General features: G+C 44.1%; 1 protein-coding gene across 1 annotated transcript in view; it reads right to left on the bottom strand.

Moving 5' to 3' along the window:
* Positions 1-15,743, bottom strand: part of LOC147895883 (uncharacterized) — a 38,509-nt gene extending 22,766 nt beyond the window's left edge. The window contains 7 exon segments of the mRNA XM_087383020.1: positions 6,015-6,127; positions 6,259-6,329; positions 6,431-6,513; positions 6,683-6,813; positions 7,029-7,108; positions 7,301-7,425; positions 15,454-15,743. Coding sequence (XP_087239146.1) covers positions 6,015-6,127; positions 6,259-6,329; positions 6,431-6,513; positions 6,683-6,813; positions 7,029-7,108; positions 7,301-7,425; positions 15,454-15,460 — 610 coding nt within the window. The 5' untranslated portion in view covers positions 15,461-15,743.
* Between the last annotated feature and the right edge of the window lie 1,067 nt (positions 15,744-16,810).

Genomic DNA, 16,810 nt, shown 5'->3' on the forward strand with positions numbered 1-16,810 from the left:
TGCAGCATGTCTTCAAGTATCATGGGATGCGTGAATCCATAATCAGTGATAGAGATCTGAGGATGACCAGCCTCTTTTGGATAGGACTATTTGAAAATATGGGCACTACGCTGAATTTTTCGTCATCTTTTCACCCTCAGTCTGATGGACAATCAGAGCAGGAAAACTCTACCATCCTGGATATGTTTAAATGCTATGTCTCAGACCACAAAAGCAAATGGGAGCATTATTTGCCTTTGCTGGAATATGCTTACAATAATACGGTGCACACATCCATAGGTAAAGCACCTTTTGAAATAGTGGAAGGTGCCAGGAAGATACCTCCCATTTTGCATACAAAAGAGAAAATCTTTGAAGCTGATCGTTTTGTGGAAAGCCTTGAAGAGGCTTACAAGAAGATCAAATATGCCTTGCAAAGAAGTCAGGACAAGCAGAAAAGAGCAGCAGATAAGCACCACAGGGAATTGGTATTCACAGAAGGTGATTGGGTTTTGCTGAGTTTTCAGAAGGCAAGGCTGAAAAATAAGAAAGGCAAGGAAAGGTTGTACACAAAGCTGAACATGCGTTACTATGGTCCTTTCCAGGTTTCTGAAAAGATAAACGAGGTAGCTTACAGGTTGAAGTTGCCTCCGCATTGGAAGATACATAATGCCTTTCATGTGAGCTTGTTAAAGCAATATCATGGAGATGTTCCCGAGGATTTACCTGATGAGGTACAGCTTGAAGTGGAAGAACATGATGAACTTCTGGTCCCAGAGCAGATTCTGGCACACGGAGATAGAAAGCTCAAGGGTAAAGTTACCCGTCGCTACTTGGTAAAATTTCAAAATTACCCATCACTCGATGCGAAATGGATGGAGGAACACTTGGGATATTGCAGCTTTACCTTGATGCTTTTCAATTAGAGCCGACTGCGGTCCGGGCTCCTATAGGTAGTTCAACAGAGCGAGCGAGCATTACCTAGTGTTCGAGAGGGGGGTAGCACCTCCACTCCCTTAGTACAGACGGGCTCACCGTGATTTCATGAGGTTGCTTGATGACACTGTATGTTTCATCCGAGATACTGAGCTGACAGTATTTCTGCTGTGAGACTTCATGATATTGATGCATCTTGACTATTGATCGCTGAGGATCACATAGATTTTGAGCAGTGTATATGGATGGATGCATGCCTCTCCTAGCCATATTTTCACTGTCTCTGTATACTATAGCTGCGGCTTTCTTGTATACTCTTTCATGGTATATTTCATGCTCGCTCCTGTGTTTTGGGGCAGCAAACTGTGGTTTGCCATTTCAAGAGAGGGGTATGTCACGGGGGCATGAAATTCTAAGTACTTTAATGTACTACAAGATTGTGACAACTTTGGGTTTAAAAGTCCAAGCGTGGGCTTAATAATGTGTAATTTAACGCGGCATGGTGCCTAGCACATAAGCGTAATTAATCCCTAGGCCCAAAGGCGTTGCAAGGAATTAAAAGAGTGGTTGTTGGAAAATGATTTCGTGGCATTTTTAATGGGCCCCCTAGAGGGCCATGTACCTTCAGTGGGCCCCCTTAGAGTTCCAGGTGGCTCTAGTGCCTTCTACATGCTCCTTTGCCATTCTTGGACCTTCCCGGGCCTTCTAAACTTCACATGTGTGGTTTTCTCTCTCATCTTCTCCCTTTGTTGAGATTTTGGACTGGTTTTTCAGCCTCCTTTAGCTGAATTTCGTTTTTCTTCATAACTCCTCACCCGTTTGGATTCCTCGACTTCCATTTGGCCCGATGGCTTCCCCTCTGCCTCCCCTTCGTAGTGATATGCTTTTCCCTCCGTGCGTTTGGTAGAACAGGCAGAGCTGAGCACTTCTTTTGCTGGTCGAATTTGCAAAAGTGGCTCTATCTGGACCTTTTTGCTTCTACAGCCTCCTGGGCCTCACCTCTTGCAAAGCTACAGCTTTTTGTTGAATTTCGAGTGGTCCCACGTGCTGGTTGACTGGTTTTTCTCAGTTTTGGAGGACTTTCCGGCGATGAAACTTCTCCAAAACCTTCTCAATGCATTCCTTTCTGAAGCACGCTTCTTTTGAGCCCAAGAACTCCCACTTCTTCGTGACAGAAGTGCTTCTTTTCGCATTTTTCAGTGGAATTCTTGCTGGTTGGCTCTTGTAAATGCTCTTTCTTCATGTCTTTGCACTCCTCTTTGGCTGAGAATGCAATTGGGCATTGGCTACTATGTCCTCTTGGCGATTGAGGACTTGGTTCAAGTTTTCAGGGCTTGGTGAGTTGTGATTTTACTGCTGCAATTTCTTTTTGCCATAAGCTATTGGTTGGCTTCGTGTGCCGCCTCTTTCTTGGTTCACAGGTGCCTAGGCAGTGCTACATGAGTCATTCTTTGGTTGGGTACTTTGTTGATTTTATTTTGGAGCTTTGAAAAGCTTTGTGAATGCCATCTGGAAACCACTCAAAGAGAGTGCCGCTGGGGTGCAGTGTGATTGTATCTGGATAGCCAATGGAAGTGTACTCGGGAAAGAGAATGCCTTTGGATTGAGCCTATGGGTTAAGTGCACTTATGTGATGGTGTTCTATGCTTGAAAGCCTTGTGAAGGCTCAGTGAATTGGGGCTGCGTGCTCAGTTGCAGGGAAGGCCTCCCAGAGGCAACTTGTAATCATTTCACTATGAAATATAAAGAAATACCGAAAGGGGCTCCACGGTGTTCGTTGAGCAGGGGCATTCTAGTCTCCATCCCTTTTTCAGTGGTTTTGTTTGTGAACAAATGGGTAAATGCCAAATGGTGATCATGCAATGGTTAATGGTTGTGATATATGCTTTGTGAGCTGTAAATAAGTGCTGAAGTGATTAAAGGTTTAGTTCCACTGCCCTCTGAGTGATTAGAGGCCGGTTTCATAAACCTCTCGGATTTGGATCAAAAAAACAGCATGTTATCTATTGGCTGTATGCAAATGGTGGCCTCGATTCTTTGGAACAGCCCATTGCTATATGTGTATTGACACAAGAGACTATGGTTTAGTTGATGGCATTGGATCATACATGGAGATGTACTTATGATCACATGTAGATCCTTTGGAGCATTGCTATGTATGCTTTGGTAGGAGAGACAACACTTTAATTTTGATGGCACATGGATTGTAGAATATACTCACGAACATATCTATATTTGGTGCATGAAAGGGGTTCTATTTGAGACGAGTTTGAGAAATGGTCCCTTTTCGTAGGCTAGCTTGGGAGCTTCTTGCAATAGTTTCCTATCTACAGAGGAACCCCAACTCCATTTGTCTAGCATTCATCTTCCATGTAGTAGTTCTCATGATGATCTACCAAGATGAGTCTATAGAGGGAGATAGTGGCTTGTGCAAAGAAATAGGCACTGCAGAGAGTAGTGAGCTGATGATTTCCCCTACAAATTGAGGATGGCTCTATCTGAAATTTCTTCCTCGTGGAGGATTTGGGGACCCAACCTTGCCAAACCGTGTGGGCCCCTTTGCAACCCCAAATGCAATGCTGAACTGACTCTAAGGCTCTGAAGCATCTTGGGGCTCTAGAATCTAAAGTGCTCTCTTTGTATTTTAAGTTACTACAATCCGATATAGACTCATGAGGCCTATAATTAGACATGTTCTCTGACAACAAGAGATCGCAGACGTATTCACAGGAGAGGAGCTCACACTATTTGGAGATCATAGAACCCACGACCCTGAACCTCCTCTCTAGAGGGGTCAAACCAGCATGAGTCTTGAGAGGCCAAACCAGCATGAGACTAGACACATGAGCGGGTTCTCATCCCATTTCAGACACCCTCATTGACGTATTCACAGGAGAGGAGCTCACACTATTTGGAGATCATAGAACCCACAACCCCAAACCTCCTGTCTAGAGGGGTCAAACCAGCATGAGTCTTGAGAGGCCAAACCAGCATAGACATATGAGCGGGTTCTCGTCCCATTTCAGACACCCTCATTGCAGTATCACAATGCCGTGATACCTTGCAAAGTCCACAGGTTTGTCCTTCGAGTGGAGTAGGAGGATAGAACATCAAATGTTCCAAAGACACCAAGACTCTTAGTGGCCTGCATAGATATCAAATCCATTGAGAGGCTAAGGGAGCAACGACCAGATTCAATGTGGCTAATTGATCAGTATGAGTGTGCTTTGCCGGACGTTGGAGGTACATGCGGCAAAGGCAAGGTGTACAGGGTAGTCCTTCCATTTAGCTAGGGCCAGGTAGGTCAAGTAGGAGGACAAGGAAACAAACCAATTTTTCTAGGTACTAGGACAAGATCAATAGGGACACAACTCCAGCACTTGGGATGAGATAGGCCAAATATACTCAAATACTAGGGTACTAGGCCTAGATCAATAGGGGCACAACTCCAGCGCTTGGGATGAGATAGGCCAAATATACTCAGATCCTTAGGACCTTTGACCTTAGGCATGGGCCACTTGGCTTGAAAGAACTGGCTATAGAAGGCAGTAGTCCCCGGTTTAACGAGCCAATGATGGGTCAATTGGAGGCCCCCTTTATAGAGATGAAGCGCTTGAGGCACTGGCTTTGATAGGGCAATGGAAGAGCAAATTGTAGATGCATTTCTTCTCGTACATCACCTACATTGACAGGGGTCTGCAGCTAGCTACGGAAGAGACACTGCTTGGAGAAGCAGGCTCTGCATGAGGTACTTACCAGGTTTCTTTTCGATTGTAAACCAACCCATCATGAAAGATCTCCTATTTCTCTTGGCTATTGGCTCATGGTGGCTTCCCGATAATTCCATGAATGGAGTAGTTGGGCAAGGATAAAATATGCTACTGTTGTACACAACAGGGGCCTTGGAGAAAATTGCTGACTCATTATGAACTTGCCCTTCAGCATAGATGTTATGGCATTGCTCGTTCACTAATGTTGTCAGGATGCAATGCATTTGACAAAATATTCACATGGGGTACAGTAGCCTAGCTGACAAAGGGGCGACATGATTTCTCTATTGAGATGGTCATCCCTGATTGCTCGATGGTGGATAGGAAGATGGCAATAAGCCAAGAGATCCGATTCCACACCACCCTCCTGACAACACCTTGAGTTTTCTCTGGAGGACAGTGTTTGGGAGATAGTAGCCAGCATTATTGTTTGAAACATTTGGGGCGCACAGTCCAGCCTCATGATGGGGGAAGGTATAGATGAATCCAAGAAGACTTCTTAACAGCACGATCGTTTTTGCAAGGCATGGCTTGTAGGCATATTTTATATTTTCATAGATTAAGGAATCAGCTGGCTGTATAGTTCTGCACAGTAGTTGTTGGCTTGTGCTTCCATGGTACTCTATGCAGTGAGCTGGGACCCGGAAAAGCAAGCTGCAAGATATACAGTTTTCTCAATGGCTCATGAAAAATAGCTGACTCTTAGTATTGTTTTCAAGCTCAATAAAAGGTATTTTTTCCTGAAAGAATCTCACAACATAACAGTGGTACAAATCGTAACCTCTCCCACTTTACACCTAAGGGTTAACCTTGATAGTGACTTTGTGTTTAAAACCTGGTGTTCAGCCCTGAACTAGCAACTTGTGGCTAGGAAACACTACATGAATAAATGCTACTCCTTGACACTTGTTCGCATACATAATGGCAAAGATATGCTTGCTTACAGAACCTGTGGTACATGGTTCTCTGAAAGTTTTAAGAATTTACTGGTGGAAAGAGTGGAACCCTGTGCCCTAGAAGATGTTTTTAAAATTCAACTAGTGAGAATGAATAGGTACACTTATTTTATAAGTAAAAAAAGGTAAGTTGCCTTTCTCTGTTATCATCATGTGCTGACAGACCCCATCTTGTTCCTTTTGTCTTTCGATGTCTAAGTATGAATCCAAATCAATAAATTCCAATCTTGCACATAAGACAACACCCTTTATTTGAATAAAAACTGATACAGTTTATAAGATCCCCATTGACATAAATAAAGCTTGGCTAGATACATCAATAGCTTGGGACATTAAAACCCTCTTGTCTTGGAAAATGGATAATTGTAGGAACCTGGGAAAAGTGGAAACAAGCTAACTATTTCAAAAAAAACACATCCCACTCCCCACATGTCCATTTTATAGTTGTAGTAGCCATCTGTCAACAGACATTCTGGAGCCCGATACCTGCAAGCTGAAGATTTCTGTCAGAATCTTAATAGGGGTAAATATCCTAACTTTTACATACTCTTTGCCAGGGTATTCTATTTTATAGTAGCGTGTATAATAAAATTCTCTAACTACTAGAAAAGATTTACCATCTTGTTGAGATATATTCTGTGTATGGTTGCTTGGAGTATACCCCTCGACAACTCCCAAAGTCTGCCAGCTGATAACAGACAGGACGATAGACCTCAGGGGAACTTTGAAGATACAAAAGAAACTTGAATAGGTGTTCTGGTCGAGTCTAAAGCTAGACATTTTCTCTACCTTCAGTACTTCGTCCATGATAAGGATATTCTCTGGTTTTATGTCTCGATGGAAGATGCCATTTCGGTGCATATGGTCCATGGCTACATTGCATATAAAAACTATCAAGGTCAAGATATCCCCAGGTTTCACGTGATACATGTGCATGGTTACAAAATGATGAAAATGCTGCACATGCATGCTTATGAAAATGATGAATTAAGCAAAGAGTTACTTTATTGCACAAAAATACTGAGCTTCCTGATTGAAAACCTTTCATAAGCTGGTACATGTAGCATTTCACACGCTCCTCTGAAACATAGGTCCGCCGTCCCCGAATAAGTTCGTATATATTCATATCCATCAGCTCGAACACCAAAGCCAGCCTCCCTGTAGGCTGGTCGCTACAGCCCAGAAAATTTCGTACATTACCAGATATGGAAAAGTAAATATGTCATTATATATTTCGCATGAGCACACTAATTGTCAAAAGCGAACAAACTCAAAGGTTACCAACAATATATAAAAAAGGGTTAAAATGTAGTATACAAAGCAGAAAGATGACGTACAATGCAAGATGATGAGTTTGTACACGATGGGGAGAATATCAGATACTCACTATAGGACTTCCAAAAGTTTGATGATATTGGCATGGGGTGAAAGTCTCTGTAGAGCCTGGATCTCTCGAAGGTTGGTCACCTGCTTTTATTGCAAGACCCAAAAGAAAAACATTTGTAACAAATCTTGAGACTAATAATCACAAATATTCATTAAATAGTTAGCATCATCACAAACAATACCCATGCAATGTGGAAATCTACCTTTCCAGGAAATAAATGGACTACTCATCTGGAAGATACAGTATGTCCCAATCTTAAAGTTTAAATAAACCTGATCCACGCTGTCGAAGGTGTTCTTCATGCATTTGATGGCAACATATTTGCTGGTCTTGAGACATTGAGCTTTTAGCACCTCTGAGAAGGTGCCTTCCCCTTTTTTTGCAATCATCCGATATTCTGCATGAAAATTCCAACAACAAGATTACCGAAGTTATCCTTTGTGGCACAGTGCTAATCTTTTTGGGTATAGAAGATTTTATACTCGAACTACAAAAGACTAGTGCACTCGTTCAAAGAATAAGTATCTAGCACCCAGAGTAGAGGGATGAGCAAAAGCGTTTTCATGCCACCAACTGCTTCACCCCTTTAATTTTGGAGATCAGATAGTATGAGAAATATCATCATTACATCAATAATTGGCACTTTAAAACCGACAGAAATCCCACTTAAAACAAAAGTTACATAGGTGTCTGTGCAGACCATGTCAAAAGACATCCTGATTGGCCAGTCTGTAGCAACATCTGGCCAATGGATGTTTCAAAAATATTTCTTACGCTAAATGCATGGGTCACGTAATGAAACAGGCCACCTGCTTGCAATCTGCAGCAAGGACTAACACGCAGCTGATTTGGGGTGGCACAAATTGATCCTTGCCTTCTTGGAAGCATGTCAGCACCCATTTGGGTGGGTCTAAAGCTCCGCATTTTCAATTTAAAATAGATCTCAAGATAGCGTGAGACAATCATCATTAAATTAAAATTGGCCCTTGAGGCCCTGTGGAAGTCCCACTTAAATAACAAAGTGTCTATTGGCTAGTCTGCGGCAACATTCTGCTAATGGTTTTTTCAGAAGGACTTTGTATGCTGAAAGCATGGATCAATTTATGGAAAGGTCTGCCGAATCTGTTCGTCTTGGCAATTGGCTATCTTCCATCTCCCGTGCTAGTCCAAAGCTTGGGTTGGGGTGCTTCCATCTCCCTCTGTTGTTCTTCTGCGTCTCCTCGCCTGGCTGCCTCTTCATCGGCCTCTTAGGGCCAGATTGCCAAAAGCTCTTGTTTGGAGACCAGCTTGTTTACTTCTTTCCATTGCATGCCTGCAAAACCAATGCCCATGGTGTTGATCATAGATACTTATTGACAATATCTTCAGACAAACAATTTGCAGCAAGGACTAACAACACCATCTCATTTGAGGTGGCACAATCTGATCCCTCTCAAGTATGTCAATCACTTGTTGGGCAAGATGCAGGCTGCTCCTAAATTCTAAATTTTAAGCTTAGAAGGGGCAAAAGTTCCAATCGTTGTTACATGATTTTTTGGGCCTACAAGCATTGTGCCTTCTAGGCATGCCAAGCAACTAAGCTAGTAGTAGTCGCCAAGAGAGTGGCCTAAAGGTAAGAAAGGGTAATGTGTTGGAGGATATAATCATGTATCTCTAGTTTACAAACCAAGGTGAGGTACCATGCTAGGGTGATGATCTTCCATCAAACAGAACTCTTTGACCATATCCAAGATCTTACACACCACCTATCTCGCTTCATATGTGAGCATGCATACACATAGATGAAGAATACACAGCCACATGTATAGATATGTAGATCAAGTAGCCTCAAGTGTAGCACCACCTGCTGTAAACATCATCCAGGTATGGCACCAATACGGGCTCCCTATGCTGCACCTTCTATGGTATAACTCTCCCTAACTGCCGTGTACCTCTGAAGATTTCACTAGTTGCTCAATGAAGAGCCGAACTAACCATCTTACACTCTCCTCATTGCTCTCCAACCTTTTCTTGGTCTGCACATTGGAATGTCCTGACTGAATATCCAAGTGCCCGAGGGGGCTGTTATCCTAACTAGGCCAACCCAATACTGGCCAACCAGCCCTAAATCAGCTGACTAAAGCTGAGTTGGTGGACTGCCAGCCGATTGTTCTGCTGATCCGTCCTTCTGGATGACCTGTCCAGGCCGATCAGTAGCTCTACATGGCCTATAATAGGCCCTTTTCTTGCCTTTCGCTGCCCATTCCAGGGTTTGCTCTTGGCAACAGATCTGCCCTATTCCCATGGCTTTTGCCAGCGCTGCATGCTGGCCATTGCAGCAGCACACATGGCCTTCGACCACCCCTACAAGCTGTCCTTGCTGTCCACGTGGCAACCTTTTTGCTGCACATGTAGCGGCCTTCTCTTCTTTATTGTCAGCCCATATGGCAGTCTTAATCTTTCCACGAGGCTTCTCTCACACCCATACCCCTATAGATGTCAAGCCCCTGTGGCCTTCTCATATGAACCCTCACAAGTGGGGCATTGATCCTATTATTCCAACACCCCCTCTCAGCAACGCATTATGGTCCAAATACCCTCTTTGTCAAAGAGATGATCCATCACCTCTCATTCAGAATCTCTCAAAAACATCGTTGAAATCAAGCCAAGATCCCGCACCTCTTGTACCTCCAAGCTCTGCAGCATACATGAACAACTAGAACCAACTTGGAACACAAGTATAGTCACAGTACCACACACCAATGGCAGTGCCAACCCAAGTCAAGTATTCCAAGTCTTCAATATACCAAGGTACCAACAGGTCCACCCAGCTGTCCCCCTTGAAAACTGGGAACAAATTGGATCTTGCCAGACACCAAGCATCATGAATTTGTTTCAATCCATCTAGCTGCATCTCCACATTGTACAGTGAAATCCCTATGGCTGCTCCACATAGACTCTCACCAATTTGATTCCTTCCAAAAGCTCTACAACTGCTCCTGGATGCCTCCGAAACCAAGCTCACGTCGAGCTTCACTCAAGTCGGAATCATGAGCCCAACAAAATCATCTTTAATCCCTCTTATTATTGATCTCTGACACAAAAGCTTCAATCCGGTCACTAATATACTAGTTCAGCTTCATGCCCCTGATCCCCCTTGGAAAATCCTCCTTGTCATCTGCATCAATCAAGGTCACCACCTCGGTAGAGTCCAGGACACCACCATCTGAAGCGGACAAGCAGACAGCTCCAAATGCTTCTGCATTGAGAATTCCCCCTCTGTTTGGAAGGCTTTCACCGTGGATGTGAGCAAAAACTGTGACCAGAGCATACAACTGAAATTGATATTAATGCAGGGGAAAAGATGCCTTGGTCCTTCATTTTTCTTGCCATTGTAGCAAGCCATGTACCTCGCTGAAGTACCTACCAAAACAGCCTCTTGTTGAGCCTTTGGATCCTCGTATCCATGAGTATCTTAAGCTACCTCATATTCCATTTTAAGCTGTCCTTTCTCATTCTCTTCCTTGATGAAGACAGCCTTGTTTTCTGCATGATCTGATCAACCTTTGCCGTCATTCACCTTCACAAAAGGATTAGGATCTTCTGTCATGACTGGATCAATTGATCCAATCTCAGGGCTATTTGGTGTAACCACTTGAACCACTCCTCCTTTCTAACCAAAGAAGCTATTTGATCGCCAAACTCTTCTACGTTGGGACTGTGGGCTGATCTGTAAATTGATTAAACCCCTTTTGAAGAATATGAGAATCCTAGACAAAGTACTGAAAACCGCAATCTACCCTATCATAACCTTTCATAAAATCCGGTGGTGTGAGGGGCTGTACAGAGGGAAGCAAGGGGCTGTATGAAGGGGACCAAGGAGCAGGAGGGGGGAGATGGGATAGTACAGCCTGCCATACAGTTCCGTATGGCAATGGGGGGAGTAGGGGGTGTAACTATGGTTCTTTCTTCTGGCCACATTTTTATTTATTGAGAGCTCATATTACTAATCACAGGTGTGTATTCTTCTATGTGAGTTCTGATTGTAGGATTCACATCCCAGCCGGGCATCTTCTGCTACCATGTGCACATGTCTTGCTTAGAGTACTCTCTTTTCATGGCTGATCACCATGTATGCTATCTTCTGTATAGCACTTGTCACCTTCAATGTGACTTTTTTCGGACTTTAGAGCTCTTATTGCCTTTAGTGCGATCTGTTGCCTTCAGCGCGACCAATCACCTTCAATGTGATTCCATCACCTTCAGTGTGATGCACCATCTTCAGTATGGTCTTTCTTTGCTCCTTTCGCATGGCCATGGATCTTTAGTATCCATCAGTCACGTTCAGTGACAGTGCATGGGGTGGACTTCACACCAGTGAAGTTACGAGTCGATTGACTACCTTACCGGATCACCCTCCTGGTATTAGATTACCAACATGCTGTATGAGACTGATGACTCTTCGCACATCCACAAGGGTTCTCCATACCCAACCATTTCTCCCTAACACCTTCAACGGCCTTGGGGGTGGGCCTTGGTGTGTTAGGCTATGATGCTTATAAGGTCAATGAGGACGGATCTAGATTGCATAGCTTAGTGAGTTGGGAGCAATCTCAAAACCCAGTCCTTGAGTATCTAGTTTCGAGAGCCTTTAAGATGGTCTCAGTTTGGTAAAATTCTGAGTTGTCTAGAGTTAGATACAAGTTGTCTAGGTTCTAGGGTTAGCCTCTAGATTAATTAACCTTGGTGAATGGGTAAAATAATGATAATAACCATATTCATAAAGTTATTGAAGCATTAAATTATTAAAAGTTGATGCTTTTCTAAAAAGCTAGTTTAGCTTTTGTGCTATTTGCTTTTCCAAAAAGCTAGTTTAGTTTTTCTAGTTTTAGCTTTTCTGCTTTTAGCTTTCTTATTTTTGGAAAAGCTACTCTATTTTAAGCCCTAGCTCTCCTATAAAATAGTGGCCTAGCTTGTCCACTCAGATTCATTCAGTGAATCCTCCCCAGCTCAGCCATCTCCTCTTCCTCTTGTTGCGCAACAGCTTCCATGGCCTTTTCTCTTGCTGCGCACCTTTACTCAGCCTGCCGCCAGGGCTCTTCTAGGTTGCTGCGCTGCTGAAAGTGCTGCCCTAGCGCTCTACCTTCGCTACCCTGTCTACCCTTCTGGCTTTTCTATTGTTTGCTCTCTCGCACGCCTAACTCCTAGCCTTTCTACTCTTTATCCACCTAGCCTGGTGCTGCTCCAGCCTATCTTCTTGCTGCTCTACATCCCTTCTAGGCGATATCGTTGTTCTTTACATCTTCCAGGTTGAGGATGAGGAATCGAGCAGTTTTCTCTCTCATATCGTCTTGACTGTTTGTACAATCAGCCTGCTATATGAATCTCGTTTTCTGACCGCCTAGCTGTTTTAGAGGGCTGCCAGTTAACTCAGCTTACCTTATTTGACTTATTCGTGCTAACCCTAATGGGTAACATCTGTTTTTCTTGTGTTCCAGGGATAAAGGAGAAGGCTGAAGCTGTTCATGTGGCTATCTTCACCTGGAACTTTCCAGGGACTGCCAGTGGTTGCTTTCTTGGATTAGTCGGGGTCATATGTATATTTGGCTCGATCTTTGGCAGAAGCATCTTTGTAGAAGTCTTATACTTGAGGCTTGGTCTGGAACTCTAGGATTACCGGAGTGGGTTTTGCCTAAAGATCCGTATTACCATCGTAGTGAGGCTAAGCATCATTGAAATATAAAATACAAATGGGTTTACCCAGTTGGGGGAGAAGCGTCATTCTCACCTAGTCGGGTGTCGGTGCACTTGTCTCCATCTCTTGTTTTCTGTTGATATGTGGATGAATATGGTGTGAATGCATTTTAAGTTGTGGTATTAAGAAAGTTTTAAAAATTCTAAGTTTATTAAGTTATTCGACTGGAAATCATGCTTCCGAATAAGCATGACTCTGACAGGGGGAGACAAAAAGGTAGGTGGAGGGCAGAGGGCAGAGAGCAGAGAGGAGCACAGGCTGGGGACACCACGCTAGACAGGCTGGTGGCAGAGCTCGCTATGCCTCCTCTCTCTCTCTCTCTCTCCATACCACACACTTGTTTTAAATAGTGAAATCCATTTGGCATTATATTACTTAGAACAGTCCCATGCAAGTCTCCCCACACACACACACACACACACACACACAAATTATTTATTTATTTCAAAAAACGGACCTGATCAAGTACAAAATCACATCCAAAAAGTACCATGCGGATAGCCCACTGCTGCTCTACCTTCCACCAGATCTGAGAGACAGATCTGTGCTACTACTGTCTCCTCTTGCGGGGCCCCGATAGGGCCTTGGTGGCTTCTGCAAGACTGGTGAATTGTTTGTGATCTATGCCCTAATAGGGCCTTTATATAAGTGCTAAATGCCCTCCCCCTTTGCTGACTGGACCAATTGGGCCCTTCAAGAGGGCTAACTGAGGCTCTGCTGAGGACCAACCAGGCTGCTGGCTGACCAGCCCTAGTTTGGGGTCCTATAAAACCCCCATACCTCAGCCATTTTCTGGGACTCTGCTGCCCCCAGATCAGCCTACCTTCTGGACCTTCCTGCCCTAAGTCCCTGAGTTGTGTCCCATGGACAGCCCCAAGGCAAGCTCCATGGCAGTCTGCTGAGGACTGATCTACATCACGTGGTGGGTCCAATTAACACCATGGCAATCAGTCTGCTTCCCACACAGGAGCCCATGCAAATTTCTTTACCCATATGGTAGTCCTCCCTTTCCCTTGTAATATGCAGGTGTCACTGCCCCATGTCCTCCTCGTTGGGGGCTCACAGGTGGGGAGTTGACCCATCTGTCCCAACAACAAACCATACTGTAGGGAATTATTTTGAAATCAGTGAATGCAATTCCAACTTTCTTCGAGGTGCAAACTTTGAATATGCCAAAGCCCTATTATAGCCTTCAAGTGGTCCTCTCGATATTGAGAAGAGTCCCATCGAAAGGGCATAGCCTTTCATAAGTGCATCCATGAGTCCAAGGTTAGGAAAGAACGCAACTCATGCTTGAAATAAATCAACAGAAGCCTGTAAGGATAGAAAAATTACAGGAAATACTTGATATGGGCAGGCAAAGGCCGGAGAGAGTCAGTTTCTGCAATTGAAGGATCAAAAGGGTCAGAGGACAAGGTAGCAAATTAATTGTACATGACATGGGCAATGATACGCACAAGTTGGAATAGATCTTCCAAAGAAGACATGTGATACAATATCAAAGCATGTGGATGAAAGAGTGGTTGTGATGAGAAATGACTACTGGTGATAAAGAACAGGAAAATTTTGACGAAGGAAGAAGACAGAAGTTATGCACGCTTTTGCAGACAGACGAGGGGCACCATTATCCACACTCTACTGAATACAGTGTCCTTGTATGATGTGATTGCAATTTTATACTAGGGCAACAAGTCTCATTTAGTAGAGTGAACTATTCACTTTAAGGACATAAGTCCCAAGTTGCCTGCAGAGAAAAAGGCGTTGCTGCCTCTTTTTCTCCCCCCCATGAAAAAGACTTAATAGCTGGAAAGTATGAAAAACACCCAAAGAGAGCAAAGAGCTCAAGGCATCCAATACACCATGCACTGCATAAGAAAGCCTGAGAGGGTCAAGCTGGGATTGAGGCTGAAAGTGGCACCTCAAAACTCTAGGGACCTCAGAGAAGAAAGGCCAGTCTCCCATTCGCTAGCAGTAGCAGCCCTAGAAGATCCCAGCATACTCAGCCAGACGGCCATCAAGGTATGTACCATGTCCGCCCATATACTTTCCAAGGTATAATTGCTGCCTGTTTGAGGACACGCAAGGTGGGTCATTGTTCGCTGCAAGATGCAATTCAGGGGTTGAGTGAGGGCTGGAGAGGTGCCACTCGGTCGTACAATCTTTTTGGTTAATTGAGTTTCCAGCATTGCCATAAAGGCGCTACAGGTGCTTTGCTTCCTCTCTCATTTGCACAAGCAATATTCTGTATAAAGACGACATTGGAATTGCATGCTACAACTGAGAAGACTGTATTGTTGTGTAATGATTTCAGGCGAACAATTAAATAGAGAGCAAAAAGCTGTATGGAAGACTTTTGTGCACATCGAAGTTTAGTTCTGCGGTGTGCATGCAGAGATGCACACTTTTGAGCAATTCCATTATAAAACGCCGCACCCAATGAATGAAAAGAGTCGTGCTTTCCCAGAATAGTGTGGCGCAAGCGTATCTCGACAGACAAAGTGTTTAATCAGCTTTCAGGAAAAAATGCAGTTCAAAACCCCAATGACGATTAGTAATAAATTGCTTTAGTGAAAACCGGAACTGCATTTCCCACTAATCGTATCTCTCCGCAAGTATTGCGCGATAGGAGTCACCCAAGCAAAAATCAATCATGCGAAAGCACCAAAACGCGTACTGCGTCTAACGACTTACTGTGCATCTTGTGTTGGGGTGTGGCAAGTAGGATGCCCGTACAACGGAATGGGCTCCAATAGCACAGCGGTCGTAATGGACATTTCGCCACTGCCCATAGACCTCACATCCCTTTATCTTTCGGCGCATCCTCACTCGAGGCTTTCCTCAGAAACAAAAGCAGAGGGAACAAACAGAAGAGAAGGCTGATGATTCCGATGGTGTTTTCTCGGGTGTTACTGATGGGTGGTCTGTGTAGACTGCAGCGGTCTTGGATTTGAAGCGAGACACTCGTTCGTTCTGTAGTTGAATTTGTTTTCTCTGTCTGCAAATGCAGAACATCTCAATGGGATGCTCTCTCGGACGACAACAGAATAGCGAGCGGGATGAAGAGTACTGTGTAGATGGGGGAAACAGCGTAGGGAGAGGGGGACGAAGACGGTTGACCGTTGACGATGTGAATGTCCTGCCACCATGAAAGACCCCCTTACAGTAGCACGGGCCCTAATCTCGACTTAATCATTCCTAACGTGGATTACCACACATTTAATTCATTAGTTGGGGGCGCTCAAATAGGTCCCCCACTAGATCCCCCCCCCCGGGTAAATATTAAGCCTAAGATTTATGCGCAGAAGCCTCGCGAGATGGAAGGATCTAGAAGTGAAGCGCCGGGTGGAGGGAGAGGCAGAGGAGAGGGAGGAGTGGAGGGGGAGGGAGAGGGAGAGGGCTGAGTGTAGGGAGAGGAGAGGGAGCGAGAGAGGCTGAGCGAGGAGAGAGGGGCCCTCGCCTTGATTCGCCTATCTTAGGTAGCGATCAAAGTGCCTCGACAACAACTTAATAGAGATTTATATTCCGAGAGTGAATAGGATAAAAATGGAAGAGATGTATTTGTGCAAAAAGGAAGAGACGTATTTGTGCAATTAAGCTAAGGGCAATTAGCTCTTGCGAGGATGACATTGCCGCTTACAGAAGCAAGAGACCCTCACCTTGAGTAGTCGTTTGTTGATATGGATCATTTAGAGGAAGAAGTCGGTGGAAGGAAGAGTGCTACTCGATATTGGTTTTTGTTTACAAGATGCTTGTAATGGGTTGCTTTGGAGTGTTGGCCTTGGGCATTATTTCTTTATGTTTTGGCCCCTTTTAATTTTTTGATGATTTTGTGTGTTTGGTCTTTTCTGTGGGTCTCACAATCTTTAATACAAGTCAATTAGTTCCTTTTAAAAAAAAAGGATGTTAACCTTAAACAATTGCTACTAGTATGGATTGCCAAACATTTAATTAATTAGTATGCAATTAAGCTAAGGGCTAAGTGGGAACTTGCCTCCGTGATCACATCGCAAGGCCATACTAATGTTGCTCCAAAATGGAGTCATGTTTT

This window comes from Dipteris shenzhenensis, chromosome 12 (assembly GCF_047967505.1).
Source record: "Dipteris shenzhenensis isolate YYH24624 ecotype China chromosome 12, Dip_SZ_1.0, whole genome shotgun sequence".
Classification (NCBI taxonomy): Eukaryota; Viridiplantae; Streptophyta; class Polypodiopsida; order Gleicheniales; family Dipteridaceae; genus Dipteris; species Dipteris shenzhenensis.